The following is an 18,956-nucleotide window of genomic DNA, read 5'->3' as shown; positions in this document are numbered from 1 at the left end:
GGGAGGTGTCACATCTGGCCAATGCACACATTCACAGATCACTGTCAGCACTAACTAGTAACAAAATATGCTGATATTTGGATAGTGAGAAATTGTAATAATAATAATAATAATAATAATAATAATAATGCATTTTAAACATAAATTAAAAAAATGTATCCTTAGCTTAATAAAAATTAATCATCCTCTGCATTCATCTGTCTATTTAACAATACAGGTATGACTAAATGTACAAGAAGAAATATAGGATAAAGGATGAAGTTAAAAAAAAATTAGAAGGAACCTCTCTTGCAAGTCTCAATCGTTCTAAACCTATTTAAAAGTAGTCAAGGCCTTAGCACCAATATGTCCATAAGCATTTAGTAGTGTTTGATATTGTTGTTATACAACATTTTCTAATATTTGCATCACATTTTCATCTGTAATTGCAGAATAATCAAGAGGAAATATTCGTTTTTCTCTCCCTTTCTACGATGTTTACATGTATAGTGACTGACGGCCTGACTTGAATGAATGGCCGCTCTGTGAACCCCTGCTGCTGTGCTCACTTTGACTGCTTTGTAAGATTGTAGATTTTATTCACTTGTGATGCACACCACAGCAAATCTCCTCACTGTGAAAACTGAGGATCATGAAACCGTTGGTAATTTGAAGTGTAATAATCACAGTGATCCCTAAACTATGTAGTAAATTAAAAAAACTTACTTGGTAGTGTTTAAGCTTGACATAACTGCTGACTGGAAATATTTGGATGTATAATTCCACATATAACCTTTTATTTCTTTTCGTTTTCTTTATAAATGAAGCAGCAAATTTATGAACTGTACCAGGACTTTCACAGCGAAAGAACGCTGTGTGCTTCCATGGTGGATTTATTTTTAAGTAGTCTATAATCCTTCCCTGACCAATGCTTTCAGTACCGTAGCATAAAAGGCATAAAAATGATTATTATATTATTATTTGAATGCTACTTTGATGAATAATTATATATTGTCTGCAAATGGAACATTACATGCCGTTAATGACACATTTTGGATGATACTTTGAGGTTTGTAAACTGAAAGTAAATAAATAGAAACTAAATCAACAAATGAGGCAAAAATAATACAGTTTTGCTCCAAAGTGTTTTGTATCTAGAAGTGTAAAAAAACATAATTCACTGTTTGAAAAATAAAGTGGTTTGAAATCAGTTGGGTGACAGTCTGAGTAGTCACCTTGCTCTATGTAAAGAATATGTATCCATCGAGGTTGGTTTGTTCTTCATGTTACATGTTAATCATCAACAGAAAATAACTTCTGAGGACCTCAAAAAAACAGCTAATGCTCATCTGGCTAGAAATTGTTACCAATCTACACAGAGTTTGGACTCATAAGTCCCCTGTCATGTTGTGTACAAATAGAGGAAATTCAAGATTAACCCATGAAGGAGTAATCAACCAACAAAGATCACTCCAACATGGACTGTTATTGTACGAGTGATCTCATTTATACAGCTTCTAAGTAACTAAGGGCATTTAACAATGGCTAATGTTAATGTCCGTGAGACCTAATTAGGAGAACAGTAATGGTGTGGATGGCAGGGCTTAAAAGAGAAAGCCACCACTCAACAGTGACTGAAATATATCAGTGAATTCTAAAGGAAAATGTCAGGACATCTGTCTGTGAAGTAAGGTTCAGCAGAAAGTGGGTCATGCAGCAAGACACTCTAAGCACGCAATTCGTTTTACCAAAGAAACCAAGAAAGAACTAAATTAATGTTTTTGAAAAGGCCAAGTCAAAGTTCTGAACTTAATCCAACAGTTGTGAAAGGATCTGAAGGGAGCGGTTCATCTGAGCGGAGAAAAACCTGCTAACATCCCCGAGATGAAGTTATCACAGATAGATGGGCCAAAATTCCTCACAGAGGATCTGCAAGACTGGTCAACAGTAACTGATTTATTTTAGTTGCAGTTGTTGCTGCACAAGGGGATGACACCAAGCGCTGAAAGATTCATCGTAATTCCTTCCAAATGACAAACTGTAATAGTTTTCTCACATTTTTTTTTGGGTCGTTTTGGAAAACGTGTTAGATTTGCAATTGTATGAGAAATCCAAAAGACTAACTGATTTTGTATTTTAAGGAAAAAAAATTATATTTCACATTCTTTTATATTGCCTCTTCTGTTTACTTGAATGAAGACCTTCTCCTCTTTCTATTTATTTTTTACTTTTCTAATGGTCGTCGAAATCTCCACCAGGAGGAGAACTGAGATATTGTAAAGATTTTTTCCTTCAACTTCCCAAAGTTGCAACTGAAGAATCATGCTTTTTGCACCTCTCTTTCTGCTTGAGGAATCACTTGGAATCTGAGCATGATGTTTGTGTCACTTCACACGCTGCTGGAGTCAGCTACATTTTATCAGCCATCACTATCATTAGTTTTTCACTCAGTTTTGTTTTCTTTTGGAAGGTTTCACAGTGTTGACTTACTCATCCAATTCTATAACTGTGTCATCTCTGCCTGTTTTTCCTTTCTTTTTAAAAAAAATGTCTGCCCGCATTGTTTTCTCTGTTCTCAAACAGGGCATTAGCGGTTGCCATCTGAGTCTTTCAAAACCAGACCTTGCGAACCTAGTTTCTAGGACTGAAGAAAATAAACAAACCCATCAAGTCCTAGACCTACCTCATCTCATCATCTGTTTTACTCAAATAATCTGAAGAATGAGCTATATACTTAAAAAATATGATAAAATAGGACTTGCAATAACAAACTCGGGTATTCCTACAGCTCAAGTCAAACCAGTAGTGGGATTTATTGTCATAAATTTATATACAAGTAGACATTTATGAGATAAAATGCAGGTTTAGGGCACTTCCATTTGTACATATTTTCTTGTCTTTCTTTTTCTGTCATTTGAGTCTATGCCCTTCGAACTGTGGTAAAATGCTTTTAAATTTGGTAAACTAATTGGGCGTGTTTTTTTTTTTATGTGTCACAGCATTTCTTGCTTGCACCCGCATCTTTCTGGCACTTCCAATGTATTCCAGACGATATGTTGGTCTTTAAATGACATACTGCTCACACAATTTTTCACACAGATATCTCATTTTTCAAACTAGTCTTTCCACTGATCATATTTGTTAGTCAAGAGTGACGAGAGGCTGACAAACAGGTAGTGAGATTACATCTCAGCAAGTGAGTGACTGCACATATTAACTTTGTGGCCCTTCATTTTATTCAGAAAAAAAGAAAGAAGGGGAGGTAGAAACTTGACCATTGCTGGTACTGCAATAAGTACAAATGCATTTTTCTCAACAGATCTTAGAGCAACACTTTTAAGATAATCAAGTTAAGTTACCAGAGCTACTGTGCTGTGCTGAACTGTTTGGTCTCATCATAGCAGCTTGCACCTTTGACCAATTGTTGAAATTTGTAAAAAAATATTCAATACATATATATGTGTTGTCTTTTCAACTGCAAAAAATAAAAAGGTCTGGGGAGAAAAAAAAATCTAGGCAGGCCTTTTTAAATTGCTTATGAATTAAATAAGGGATTCATATTAGTATGCAAAACCACATGAGTTGCAGTGAGGATGCAGTAATGCACTCCATTTCATTCCTCTAATTAAACTTTTAATCATGCCTTTTTCTTTTCACGGTATTATTTTTTTTCACTCCTGACCTCAGCATTTTATCTACCTTTAGGCATTCACTGTACATGTGACTGCAAAACTTTCTTGGAAAATATATACAGGGAAAAGATTGCAAACCTGTGATCAAACTTTTTTAGCTCTTTTTTTTTGTCCTGATTTGCTGTGGTGGAATTAGATTGCTAAATATCTGACACAGCAATCTGGCTTAAATTAAGAGGGAAGAAATGAGCAATCTAGTAAATTTAGTTGTCATCAATGTTTTCCTGGGGACATGTTAGACTCTCTCTTTCTGAAATAACAGAACTATGAAAAAGGGGATGTTTTTCCCTCATTCTCACCCCTGTGGTCTGCTTTTTGTGAGCTTGTGGTGCTGTGAGCTGCAGATAACACACTGTGGATATGAAACTCCCTGGATATTCCCTTTGCTTTCACTTAGATTTAGATTAAATGTTGCAGTGGTTTTTGACATCAAGGGCGCTACCTATGAAAGCCTGAAGTCAGTTTTCTCTCTTCTGTCCCACAGTTTTGGTATTTAGAATGTTTGGTAAATACCTCTTGTGCTTTCTGCCCTCCTCCTTATGCCTCTTCCTTTTCAATAACCATCTGAAACGTTTCCATTTTAAAATTTGACATGTTTAGCATTAAGTGCATTTATATAGTATGTTACACCAAGCGAGTTTGAACTACATGCATATACTTGCAGTCATGAATTTTAATGTGATAACTGTCCTCAAGAAAAAATGAATATGTAGCCCAAGCTGCAAATGGACTTAACTTAGATGGATCCCAACTAATCTTAATTGATGAGCCCTGTGATTTGTTTTTTTCTGGCATTTTTTAAGAACTCTGGCTTCTTTATTCACTTTAGGTTGCTCTGAATGAGAGATCTACACTGTTTAACTTTACTACAGTTGGGAATTAGATAAACTTTTATTTTCCCACATTACTTAGTTCTTTATTTGTTTGTCCTCTCTCCAGGCCAAAGCTTAGAAACCTGATTATATTGGATTTGTCTGGATTCTCACTTCATGTCTCCTGTGAGACCTAGAAGTAAAAACAGCTTATTGAGTAATGAGAATTAAATGAAAGAGGGTATTAGCACATAGTAGATAAAAGGTCAGGATTTTCATGGGTTACCTAAATTATTTTTGCAAAATCTGTTTTAGGTGGTACAGAGAAAGCAGCAGTTGATATTCTTTGAATTCCTTACAGGGCAATTTCCAACCCTCTTTTTATGCCAGCATTTACTAGTGATTAATCTTGAATAGCTGGTGTTTTTAAACTGCAAAATGACAGATTTGAAACTTTTATTCACAATAGAACAGAAAATATATAAAACATTTAGTGAGACATGTTTACCACTTTTTTTCATCTCCCTGTCTGAGGATATCAGCTGCTGGACATTTGAGAGAGAGATTTTGTCTCCTTTGTCATATTACAAAGTACTATTTGTCACGTCTTGGGTTTTGTGTTTTTGATTTTTCTATTATGGCTTTAGGTTTTTCATGTTTTAGGTTCATATGAAGTCATTAGTTCTACCATTGCTTTTCACCAGTCACTCTTGCTCCATCATTAGGTTCATCCACGTCACCTGTTTTGTTCTCAGCTGCACTCCATCACCAATCACCTCCCCACAGTATTAAACCCTCCCCGTTATCACTGCCCATGGTTTGTCATGTGAGAGTTTGACTCATATTTGTTCACAGCCATAGCCAAGTTTTGTTTGTTTGTTTGTTTTCTCCAGAGTTTAGATTTATTGTATTCAGGCTCAGCTGCACTTTATGTTCTTTTTTTTAAATAAATCAAGTTTTCCTTTAAAATATAAAGGATATAATATAATATCCAAACTTCCACCACACCACAGATAACCAATGGATTGTGACACTATGAAGCTGTTGCATAGATGCAGTATGTGTCTTGCAGAATTATGCAAGGTCTTCCTTGAAAAAACTCATTTGGTTTTACCTGTCTATATATTACAGCCCTGATGGTGCCTTTCCAGATGTGTATGTTGCCCGGTTTATTGGCACTAATGCAACCCCGTATCATCAGAACTGCAGGCTTTTTACCGGGCACTAATTACAAGCCAGATGGTCCCCCTCCTCGTTTGTCTAGAAATTTCAATTAATCTGGATCATGTTCACACATGGCTTCTTCTTTGCATGATAGAGCATTAACCTACATTTATGGATAGCACAGCGAAGTGTGTTAACAGACAGTGATTTCTGGAAGTATTCTTAAGTTCGTGCAATGATTTCAATGACAGAATCATGCCTGTTTTTAATGCCGTGCTGCCTGAGAGGGCCCAAAGGTCCCAGGCATTCAATATTGATTTTCATTCTGAAATTGTTCCAAAATTTCACGGTTCCACGCAGTTTTTTGCAGTTTACTGAAGCTTTGCTCCTTCTTACGTCTGAGAGATTCTGCCTCTCTAATGTGCTCTTTTTGCATCCAGTCATGTCACTGACCCATTGCCAATGAATCTAATTATTTGCAAAATATTCCCCTAACCATTCTTTTTTTAGTATGAATTACTAATTTGAGATGTTTCCTTTCAAATTTAAGATGAACTCATGATTTTCATGAGATAGTCTAATGTCTGCGTTTCACCATTTGATATGTTCTCATGTTTTGAATAACATGTTGTTTTCTGAGATTTGTAAATCATTGCAGTCTTTTTTTATGTTTACATTTGTCATGTTTGGTTTGCATTGAGCTTGATGGCAATAGTGTCTTTTAGTATTGTATACCCAAGACCAATAAGCAAAATATAAAGTGTATAAGTGTATAAAGTGGAGATTGGCTTTTGGTTACATATATTAATTCCGATGACAGATAAAAAGCCCCAGAACCTCCACAGCACCATTATCTTGCAAGGACCCAATCACCTCCAATATGGCTGTCATAAATTAACAGCAAAACAAAAGCAAGCTAATTTGCCTCTCTCAATCTTCAATGCATCCTTTTCTCTTTCTCCAGTTTCCTCAAGAGCCTATCTTGGAAGATTTATGAATATGTTAGAATAGCCTGAGCCAACAGTTTTCAAAGTGGTGAAGTGAAAATAAATTAAACTGGCCCTGTAGGCAAGTCGTGCAGTGAGTGATGAATTAGATACTCATTGCTCTGTTGCTCGATGCATGTCCTTTCCAAGTGAGAATGCTGCAAACAGTATGGGAAAGATAAACATACAAATCAATTAACTCTTTTCTTTGATGATGGACTTGTTGGAAATTTGATTTGGAGACTGAAGTATCAGTAAACACGATGTCTTTGCTTAGCAGAGAATTATTTACCAAAGACAAAATATTTGATGCAAAACATGGAGAGCAAATGTTGGGTGAGAACAAAAATACACACCCACACAATCTTTTTCCTCATCTTCTCTTTCTTTGTCTGACTCAGCTACTTTGTTGGTCTACTCTCTTTTTCCTAAAACACTGTCTCACCACAACTCCATTTTTCTATCTGAAAACCTGACGTACCACAAAAATATGTATTTCATAGCATCTAGAAATCACAGAATGACCAGCATCCCAGGCCATACTGTATCCCCACATTTTGTCAAAGCAGAGTGTTAAACAACCTCTCTCAAGGGCCAAAGCATTGGTGGCAACTCTTCCCTTCGTGAAAACATGCAACCTTTTTGCCCAGAGAAATAATAACACAGGATGATTTTCAAGATGGATGGCTGCACACATTTTTTTTTCTCTTTTCTCTAACATGCTGAAAACCAAAAGCCTGATGAAATCGTTCCATGTTGACCCGCGGGTCAGCTTTCAATTGGAGGTGGTCAATCAAGAGTGAGTTTCCAGTTAGCCCAGCTTGACCATAAATCACCTTTTTTCCATGCCCACTTTTTCTAACTGCAGGCTGCTTTTTTTTCTCCTGTGGTGGACACAATTGGGATCATCTGTTGATTGAGAGTTACTTTACTTTTCTCCTCTTTTGTATTAGAGGAGCCCTTGCAGCATTAGATGCTTAAAAGTAACTCTTTACCAACGATTTGTTGTCATATAGTTGAAACTGTTGATCGTAATAAGTCAAAGTGTATTATTCGTACTCTGTTACGATTAACTTTGTAACTTAACTGTATCATGAAGCCATAGAGGAAAATTAACAGCAAACTGAATTATTTATTGCAGATTGGCAGAAAGCAATAGCCTTGCATTTAGATTTGATATTTAAATTTGGGGTTATGGCTGTTTTATATTGATAGATTGAAATGCATGTTACTACACACGTATCTAAAAAAAGAATAATTATCACCACAGTGCGGTAGAAACTAGAGCAGCTTGTCTGTGAGTTAATGAGCAAGAATTTACCAAGAATTAAGCATTGTTCATTTTTCAAAGTGTAAGGATTAACAATATTTTTGTGTTTAGGGATGTTTGATGTGTTTTCAGTGATAAATCTGGGCTTTTGATCTGAGATGTGTTTGCAGCACACTGTGACACTTTGAGGGCAATTGTGTCTTTTTTAGCTGAAATGGAAATGTCAGAGCTTGTCATATGTCTCTCCTCCCCCTCTCTAGGGTTCTTGTAAAACATGTGATTTCTGCAAGAGCCCACAAAGGGTGTGTATGTGTGTGCATACGGGTGTGCGCTGATTGTGTAACACAAGTACAATATCTCGCCAGCCGAGGCCTACTGCTTCTGCTGTGCAGGGACACATGGCAACATGTGACGGAACAGCTTGAACAGTGCAACTGAAGTGCATGAGCAGCCAAAAGCGACCACATCTCTAATTACACAGCAAAGCCATATTTGGTAATAGAGCTAATATTCAGTGAAAAAGTATCTTGCAAGGTCAAAAAAATAAAGATACTGCATTGAACTTGCATGGGATAAAATTTCAAGAGTCATTGTTAAGAAGAAAAAAAAAAACAATACAACATAAATTTTGACTTCCTACTCCCTACTGTGATAGTCTTCAAACATAAAGGAGAAGAAAAGTGATTGTGAGCATTCACTCTGCCGCAACATTCGTGTCATTTTCCTGTGCAGCAAGACTAACAATAATTCAGAACCATGGAGAGCTCATCTACCTCGTCACACCACCTGGCCTTTAACATGCAATTTCAGCATTTCAGCAGTTCCCTTCACAGGATGCAGGAGCAGCAAACCTTGAATACCTAGATCATTTTTAATTGTGATCTATGCTTTTAAAGTGACTGCCTCAACTGCAACGTCATTTTTATTTATTTATTTCTTTTGGGGTGTGCGTTGGTGTGTTAAAAATAAAAATGGATGGAGCTTATCAAAGCTAGAGCTACACAGGTATTGTATGAAGCATCCCATAACCCACACGTCTCTAGTTGACACCATCAACATAGGGTGTGTTACATATTATTCTTATGTTGGCACTTGAATGCATCCGAGACTGGGGGTTTTTCATTTATATCTATTGTTTTGTTCTTTCAAATTATACGATTATAGTTTCACAAAAACTAAAAGTAATTTATGAAGAGGAAAGAAAAGAAAAGGGAAGAAGTAAAACAAAAAATGAAGGTAAGAAGGAAAAATTAGTTGAACCTGAAAATACTGACAAAACTGTTCAAAACAACTATTCCCAGAAAAATGCCAAAATAGCAGACCTACCTAATATTGCTGTTTGACAACACAAGCTCCTGCTTTCCAGAGTGCTTAGAGCACTTATGATAATCTACGATAATCTACTCAGCACAGACACACTAACACATTATCCATTTGAATGCTAAATACATCTCATTTGGAACTTTAAAATGCTAACATATTCTGAGAGCTGAGAATAGCTCTAGTGGAACATGTTATCCTCTGTCAGGCCCAACACACACACAGTTAGACGCCTAAATCGCTTTATGCAAAGAAATGAAAAGTGGATAAATAGCTACTTCAGCTACATATCTACCTCATAGCTGGAGAAAGGGAGCCTGAATGGAAAATGGGCAAACACAGCAACTTTTCAAACTATGTGCCCCTTCTGCATTAAATATATGGAATCAGCAAGGAAAGCTGGGCAGCATTGGACTAAGAAGAAACAGACAATCCTCTATAGTTCATAGCTCTTTGGATTTGTATCATGGCTGCGAAGATAACCTCCAACAGTAATTTAATGCCCCCATTGAAGTAATGCACTTTATTGCACCAATGGATTAAGTAATGATTATTTTGTGAAATTGCGGCCACACAATGGTCAATTAATCTTTAATGAAACTGTAACTTATGAGGCAGAGCGTGGCATTCTAATAAGCAGGGAACTTCTTGCCAAGCCAGTTACAAGCCTCAGTTGCAGCCTGCTCTCCCTATCTATCACCATGTAAAAAATAATAATCATAAAAAGAAAGAAATGGAGACTCTTGAATGAAACATAATGATAGGGCAAAGTCATAGTTGCAGAGCCTCAGTTTTTTATCATTCATACAATGTTTGTGGGTCTATAGTCTTCAAACTACTAAAAGGAAGAACATCGGCAATGTGATTAAGTGCCATTTTGTGGCGCTATTTATTTAGAGCAATCCAGGCATAGGGATTGGAGGGAATTATATGCACTGACAGAGCATGAAGTTGAAGGTTATCAAATAGCTGCATGGGTATTGCAATATGTACCTTTCGTTTCATCATCTTCTCTTTAATGATGGTAGGTGTAACTCCCTACTCCAATATCTGGTGTTTTCCTCAACACATACCTGCCTCAGAGCCATATAAACTGGAGCTTTACAGCCCAATCATTTTCAATTTTGTCACATGTTATTGCACTAACGCAGAAAAGCTGGGTTAGTCACAAAGATAAATGTTTTTAACTCTGATTAGTTTCTCATTTCACTTTTGGCCTGAGGGCTTCAATACTCTTACTCATTCCGCACAGCACTAACAAATGTTGATGGATTTACTTTTATTGCATGACATCATTTCTGGACTGGAGTGGGAGGACAAGACATGAAATTTCCAATACTTGAATGCTTGCTCAGCGGGAGAATGTAGGGTGGAGCAGAAGAGGTGAAGAAACAGGAATGAGGAAAGTGATTGATGGAGGGAAGGAGAGCCAAAGGATGATGGGGGGAGTGTCAAAGGCCACACGCATGTGTGTGGTGTGAGTAGGAGTGAGTTTAATGAAGTAAGACAGTCGAAGATGTGTACAGACACATAGTAAGAGGCTGGGAGAGGAGCATGGCAAGAGAATGGACAGAAACACTGAGAGGAGAGTGGAAAACAAGAGATTGCAAGAGTTATTGCGCTGAGCTGAATGTCAGCATCTCAAATTGTTGCTTCATTCATCTTCCAGCATCAACCCACTGATATCAAAAAAGAAAATATGTGTACGTGTTGATAGTAGAGCTGAGGCTATGAGGTATGGCGAGATGGTGGTGGGGGCTGAGGCATACAGTGTTATTGTGCAGGCGGCCGCTGGCACCAGCACTGTCAGTGAGCAGCGTTGATCCGTGAACTTGCCATCTGGATTTTCCCACAAATCACATTAAAGTTTCAAGCCCAGGAATACATCAAGCTAAATGAATATTGGATCCAGACAGGCCTGATGGAGAAAAAGCCCTGGGCAACCTAACTCTTTTGTGGTCAGACATGATCTATCCATTCACTTTACTCCCTCCATCCATGCTTCCGTCTGTTCCCGTCTTTCTGATGGGCAGTGGCTCTGATGAGGTGTAGAGAAGAAAGAGCACATTGTTGTGCAAAGACAGAGGAACATATTGCAAGAAAGGTTTGTTTACAACAATGAGCAGGAGTGTATTTCAATTGTTGCAAGTGGTACAATTCTTTGTTGTAGTCTCAGATTTGATCCAAGTGTTTTCAAACAGAGACAGCCTTATGAGCTTTCACAGTAGACACAAAACGTTGCTGTACGAATAACCAAAACACATTTTGTGTTGCTTTCTTAACAGACAGTCACCGTAATGCTGCTGCTGAAGTTGTGCTATGTTTCCAATCCAAATCATTAAGGCCTTTATCAGTTTCTAAATTACTCACAGTTATGTTGAGCATTCGCTGCGGGTGAAAATAAGTAGCATTAATTGCTGCATGCAAATACATAATGAGATACCATTTAACTCCATGACAACACCCCAAAATGATTCATGTGTACAGTATGAAATTATATGCTTACTTTCCTCTTCAATTTAGCTGCATGATGTTGATGTTGCATAAATGGAACCTTTTTTTTCAGCCAAAGGTGAAAATAATATGAGAGTGGAAAGAGTAATGCAATCATTCATCATTCAATAACGTGTTTTCTTCTGGTTCCCGGTTGCATATTTTCTGCTGGAGCACTGTTTGTGCTCAAGTAAAACCTATTAAGAAAAAATGGCCTCACCGAGATGTTGTTTTCTACAAGAAGGAAAAAATCTATTTAGTTCTTTTCCAATCCAGTGGCCTGTAGAGCAAGGGATTTATTTTCCCCAGGTCTGAACAGAAGAGAAAGCCTGTACGGTTAGCTGTCCAGGCTTCAATTCTGTCAGATCCCTAGGGTGAGATATGGATTGGCTGGGAGTATAAAAATTATGAATACCTTGTCAGTGATAGTGAAGAGGTTCAACTCTTCAATTTTTAACTGTCCTCTGAATTGCAAATTCAGGGACTACTTTGCAATTAGCAGAATGCTGTGTAGTTGGGTATGAAGAACAGCAAACAAATATAAAAGGTAATGCATGCAAACACAATGCATGCAAAGATAAATAAGTGTGCTGCTGAATAAACCAATACATCACAGAAGAGCAGGCATCAATCAATGTTATTCTTTGTCACCTCGTGAGTGACTCACCACAGACAGCTCAAGTTGAACGCTGGCAAGCTTTGAAGCACATCCTTTAGAAAAATATAAATGATTGCTTATAACACAGACCAGTCTCGGTTACGCACGCACACCTTTTATCATTTTTCTTTTTCCCATACTCGTATGGTTTTTTTTTTCTCCCACGTGTTTATTTTATGTGTAAAAGATACTGAATGTGCATAATGCATTACCAGCAATTATAATCTCTTCTCTAAATGTAAACAATGATCAATTAAAGCATCATTTATTTTCTTTACATTACTTGAGGATGATCCTTCAAGATCTTGGTTTGATCTGTTGAGTGTCTAATGGTTAGTTTTGAATTCCATCATGAAGAAATGCAGAGTATGGGTTGGAAAGGTTGTTTGTTTCCTATATTTACATTTGATAAGATATGCTTTAAAAATAACTTTTCAACACACCTTTTTTTTCTCTATCTGTGTTTCAGGCCTTCAGGTCATTTTCCCAGAATACCTGCAGGAGAAATTTGTCCAGTCAGCTCTGAGCTACATAATGTGCAATGGAGAGGGGGAGTATGTGTGCCATAACAACCAGTGCATCTGTCAGTGTGCAGAGGAGTATCCCCAGTGCAACTGTCCCATCACCGATATCCAGATCATGGAGAACACCCTGCTGGGGATGTCTGAGTCATGGGCCTCCTCTTATAAAGACTTTGAAAACTCTGGTGAGCTTTTCTTATTTTTTAAAATATTTTCTTTAACCTGGCAAAAATGTGAATAGAGGGAAACTTGTTTTCTTTTACATTTTTGTGAGAAATAAAAAATCTAAACGGCATCACTGCAGACAGCTTATATTTTTCTCAGTCAAATTTTCCATTAGCAAATAACTAAAGAAAAAAAAAACTGTCAGAGGAAATATAATTGGCATATTATTGTGAAAATATAGATAAAAAAATGTGTGAAAGGAATCAATGATGACCATTAATATAACCATCATATGACAAACTGTTAAGACAAATAATTTGTGATATCCAATTATTATTTTTTTTTTATTTAAGGAGGGTCAAATGCATATACATGAGTTTTGGAATTTTAGACACACTGGACGGAAGGCACACATCAGCTCTCTAGCATAGATGCTGCAAGGCATGGTACTCTATCTATTATTAATATAATATAAAAGTATCCCAATACAACCTACTAGCAAAAGAGAACTATATTTGTGTTCCATAATAGAAAGTCAATGTTTGTCATTAAGGTTATGAGAGCATTGCAGTTTCAAAGAGACCAGTTGATAGAGGCTGAAAGAGAAAAGGGGAAAAAAATATATAAAAATTCATAGCATGCCTGCAGACCAGTTGTAATTTGCACATGCAGCAAAATATGAAAGCTGGGTTCAATATTCCAAACAGTTAAACTTTGTCTCATTAAAAGGGGGACCCTTCTATTTTGTCTTTTTATCTTTGACACTTACACATCACATCAGATTAACATAATAGGCATAAGAAATAAAAGCACTTTCGTTCAAACAATTTACGGTAATTTGAAAGCTTTTATTTGATTGCTTTTTTGGTATTTTATGATCATTCTCAAAAAATACTCAGATGGCCATTGGCTATCACTTAAACTAAACAATATTTATTTCAGTTCAATTACAACAGATTACATTAAAACACATATTCTGCTGTATGTACTACAGACTTTTTTCTATTGATTTGAGATGGTAATACTTTTGGTTTGTGTGTTTACTTATTGTTGCATTCCCGAGATTCACATCAACAGCTGATACAACACTGCCAGTATTTGAACATGTTCTCCAGGTACAGAGAGGCGATGATTTGACATTGTGCGTGATACATCCATCGCTCAATACTCCTTTCAAATGGCAGAGCTTTCACTGTGTAAAGTGGCTGGCTGTGAGCACGGTTGCAGCTGTTGCTCTACCTGTCTGTGCTCGCTGAGGCTGTAGCTGTTAACACAACTACTGCCAGAGCTGAAACTGCTTTTGTGGATTTGGATATACTAGTGAGGTCTCAGGTATTAATATTTGGATTGAAATATTAATTAAAAAAAAGACAACGAAACATTATTTCACACAGTCAGACAGAACTGCTTTATGCAGTTAGTGTTCCTCACAGTATAAAGCAATGTGTCTCAGCCATAATCATAAAAACGAGTTCAGAGCTGTGTCTGCAGTCACTGTGACATGTCATATTATGGCTAAAACAGCAATTACAGCTACAGCATTTCTCAGTGAGCCCCAGCAGCAGTCCACAAGCACTAGCTAATCAAGTTATCTGTCTTGCTACAGTTTTTGCTGCAGAGCAGTTGAGGTTTCGCCCACCTGCACTTCAGCCACAAAATGTGGTCGTTTAATACACAATATTATATCAGAAAACAACTGAGCCTTTCTGTATGGATCAGAGGGAATGTGAAATTTAATATGGCCGAGGGCAGATCTTAACACGAGGTAATGCACAAATTAGTACAAGGGAGTGGAAAATTCATTGCAAGGAACATTAAAATGTTGTGAAGAAACACTAAAATGATTTTTAGAGCACATAAAAGTTATTTAGATAAAGGCAATCCTTGAGTGAGCAGACATTTTTTGTTGTCAAATGTATTGACGAACAAATCAGAGATATCCTCTCAAAACTTTTGCTTCTGCCCATTATTTTATAAATTTTTTTTCAACAAAGTTCTTTTCTTCTTTCCTGTAGGAAATAAGCAGAAATATTTTCTCCCACTGTGCCCTTCTTACTATTAATTGGTGATCATCTGGGAAATGTATTTGCTGCTACAAGAGTAATAAATTATCTGTTTATTTTATTCAAAGCATCAAGTCATTAATAACAACAGAAAAGTCAGAGCTGAGTAAACGTGGAATCTGTACAACCTGGTAGGATGGGAAACATTTGGTAGAATAAAATATTGGTAGCAACCAAAAAAATTAGACATGATGGGACAACGGGTAAAGTGTAACTAAACTGTGAGAGCTGTTATCTCTTGATAAGGTGTGCTGGGTGGCTCGAGATAAGCGTCACTCAAGGGACTCTGTAGACTCTTTGGAAGCTCTATCAAGGAAGGGATACCTGATGGCTTTGAAGCTTGTATAAAACGTCATGGCTGCTATTGAACTGCCACTGGGGCGTGACTTGACAATGGAGGTGTTTTTCAGTGAGGGAGTCGGATAATTCTGAATCTTGGATGCCGGTGACACCCAGATTTTCTCGGAAAAGGGCAACTAAGGTATCTGACAACTCTGAAAGCTGGGTGGAGGAAAATGGCAAGTTCAAAACAGGGTGGGAGAAGGATTCTGACTTCTTTGAAGAAAAGAGGAGAAGGAGCTCTGACATGCCTGGGAGGAGGGTGGAGAAAATTCTGACATTTCACGGCTGTGGCTGAAAAAAAAGCTCTGAACTCTGTGGTTAATGCTGTTAAACTGTCTTGGGGACAGCTGTAGGAGGGTACTGGTATGCTTTGCAGGTGCATCTCTTGAATATGGGATGTGCTTTTTAGAGTGTGACAAAGTTCTTCAATTTATCCAAGAATATTTATACAGTCATACATTCCACCACAATTTATTCTCTTAGCACATATTTTATACATTAGTTGTCAGTTTTAAAGCTTTGTCTTTATGCTCAAATAGTTTAATTGTTGCAGAGTGCTTTTATATTTCTTTATTTACTTTGATTAATCTTTAACTTAAATGCTGACATTGCTAAGTAAATACTTGGGGGATTCAAATTCTATTCAATTATTTATAATGACAAGTTCAAATTAGTTTTTGATGCATTGGTGAGCTACTACACGTTACTTGGCTCAGTGTTTTCTAAATAAGCCCAACAAATAAAATATCCATTGTTATGCATTTGTCAGAGTTTTTAAGACCATCGTTGCTCTACAATTTAATCTAGTGTTGCAAACAGAAGTGGTCTGAGGAAGACACAATGAAGTATTATCCAGGGCTTCAAGAGGAACAAAAGGACAATCATCAGCGCTGGTTGGATCAAATTGGTTGTGGCAGTAATCTCGGTGTCTGGGAGCACATAGAAAAGAATGATTACTGCTAAGAGAGTCTTATTTTTCGATACATATTCAAAATGGAATCAATCCAAAAAAACAACAACAAACAAACCAAAGAAATTAAACAGCATATTTATAGCAACCTTAAAAGAGAAGAAAGTAATAGCAATGCAATGATAACATAAAACACGTAATCTAAAAAAAAACCCTGAAGTATAACAAATTCATATTTTACTACATTTATATAATCAAAGTATTCATAAGTAAAGTATTCATGTTTCTTTTCCCTTTTCTTTCCTCTCTGTTTACAATGCTTTCTCCCGCTCCATTCCTGTCGGTTATCCAGACGAGTTCAAGTCTTTCCTGAAGAGGCTGCCCTCGACTCATTTCCTGCCCATCAGCAGTGTGCATCTTCTCTGGGGCAGTGACTGGGACCTCCAGGCCCGCTACAGGCTCCTTCAAAGTTCTCTGGAGATCCAGCGGCTCAAGATCCAGCGCACTGCCCGCAAGCTCTTTGGCCTCAGCATTCGTTGTCACCACAATCCCAACCACCAGATGCCTAGGGAGAGGTGGGTAGACATATGACCTTGATGTGGATTTGCTCAGTAACTTAAACCAAAGGCTTAGATGCTTCTGGATATTTGCTGAAAAAAGTATGAAATAGAAACTTGAAACTCTGACACTTCAATGGGAACTGCTCCTTTGGGCTGATGTATGGTTGATTTTAATTGTTGCCCCTTGAAGCATGCACAGCAAGCATGTCATCCATTATACATTCTTGCTTATGGTTGTATTGTTTCTGTCCATCAAGTCACCTTAGTGCTGAGGCTTGCACATGCCCAAAACACTATAGCTCACTCTTGTATTTCACTTAGCAGTCTGAAAAGAAAACGTTGCTGTGGGAGTTTTCTTGTTAGGTCATTGCACACATCTGTCACCACCTACTGCAGTTGCAGCTTAAGAGCCTTGCTGCAGATGTGCCTTGGTGTTAGCCCGTTACAGGAAATGCCAGGAAGAAATTTCCGCCATCCACTCTAGCAAATCAGAAAACACTATGCAAAATATGCCAAGATCCTGGCTGCCACATGAAACTATTCATTGGATATATTATATAAATGGAAACAGAATCTGTAAAATATTAATTTAAGTGGTCTGGAAAATGAGACATTGTCAACTGTTCCTGACAGAAAAGGAGCACACCCACATTAGTGTGAGAGTTGGCACAGGTTTATTCTGAAGTGTTATCAGAGAGCTCCAGTATGTGCTTCCTCTTCTGTGGAATACGGATCAAGAGTGCCTGATGGCACAGGAAATAAGAGGAGCGTGTTTATTTGTTTGCTTGCATGAGACAGCTTTACGTCAGATGGATGACTGATTAATTTTCAACACATCTGTTTGCAAGCATATGCACTAAGCTTTTATGTGCGAGTGGAATAAATATGTTATAAAGCTCTTTAATATAACTCATATTTATAGTATGTATACTTTGCTATATATATATATATATATATATACTGTGTACGTATTTTTTTTTTTCATAGTATCTACCCAATTGTGTTTTTTGATAAGACGTGATTATAGTATTATGACTTTATTTAGCTGTATAATAAAATGTGCACTGCTAATAGGGTGTTTCATCACATTTACGTCCCTGCGACATAGAGTTTTGTCAATGCTATCAGTCAGTTTTTCCATAAATCCATTAAAACTTACCTGCCTTTGCCCCTTTCTCTGACTCAAATTTAGTGCCCCCATCAAATAGGTCATGTAACACATCCTTAGTCTGCCATTGAGACTGCAGTGAATGTTGTTGAAGATATAAAAAAAAAAACACCAAAGGTTTGTACCCCAAAGGTAAATGACAGCAGGAAAGATCCCATTTGAGATCATTTAGATCCCCTGTGGTTCAGGACATAGGAATTGTCATAGTAATCCACCTGCTACTTTGTATTATCTCACTTGGAGATTTGCTGCAGGAATCATGTTCACATAATTCTCATGTGGTTTTAAAACCATCCATTTTCCTCCACTGGGAGAATCTCTCCAAGCTGTAAATATGAAAGCCCAAGTGATAGCTTTTATCGCATATTACACCACCAACATCACAGCCTTAACACTAGAAAATAACAGCAAAGCTCATCCTATGAAAAAACCAGTGACTCAATGTTACCAAGGCAAGTGATATGCTGGAACAGTTCTGATAGGAGAACTCAACCATCAAATTACAAGAAAAACGCAGTTCAGGGGGAATCCAGATGTATAAAAATCAAAGAAAAACAAAAAAGATATTATGACTTGTTGCTTTGTAAAAGGGCCATGGCTGCAGGTGTCTTTTGCAATTTGCTACAGAAAGAATAATTTGTAGGAAAAGAAGAAAACTAAAAGCAGTTGTGATGCTGTGTTGCCTTGGCAACAAACTTAAAAGTAGTGTTGTGAATCTGAAAAGATGAACAACATATCTGCCACTTGGGTTAAGCATAGAGATACTGTAATATGTAGCTGGTCAAGATGCATTCTCAGAGAAGCGAGTTTAATTTAATTAGATCATTTCCATATGGGGCTGCACGGTGGTGTG

At 37.2% G+C, this 18,956-nt stretch overlaps 1 protein-coding gene across 1 annotated transcript in view; it reads left to right on the top strand.

Moving 5' to 3' along the window:
* The window catches only part of brinp1 (bone morphogenetic protein/retinoic acid inducible neural-specific 1), a 101,384-nt gene that overhangs the window by 78,522 nt on the left and 3,906 nt on the right, over nucleotides 1-18,956 (top strand). Inside the window, exons 6-7 of the mRNA XM_072372309.1 lie at nucleotides 12,844-13,080; nucleotides 16,728-16,950. Of these exons, the coding sequence (XP_072228410.1) occupies nucleotides 12,844-13,080; nucleotides 16,728-16,950 (460 nt within the window). The remainder of the gene's footprint in view (nucleotides 1-12,843; nucleotides 13,081-16,727; nucleotides 16,951-18,956) is intronic.

The sequence above is a fragment of the Leuresthes tenuis genome, unplaced genomic scaffold, assembly GCF_036924035.1.
Source record: "Leuresthes tenuis unplaced genomic scaffold, fLeuTen1.0.hap1 SCAF_19, whole genome shotgun sequence".
Taxonomy (NCBI): domain Eukaryota; kingdom Metazoa; phylum Chordata; class Actinopteri; order Atheriniformes; family Atherinopsidae; genus Leuresthes; species Leuresthes tenuis.
This window is presented reverse-complemented; position numbering and strand designations above follow the sequence as displayed.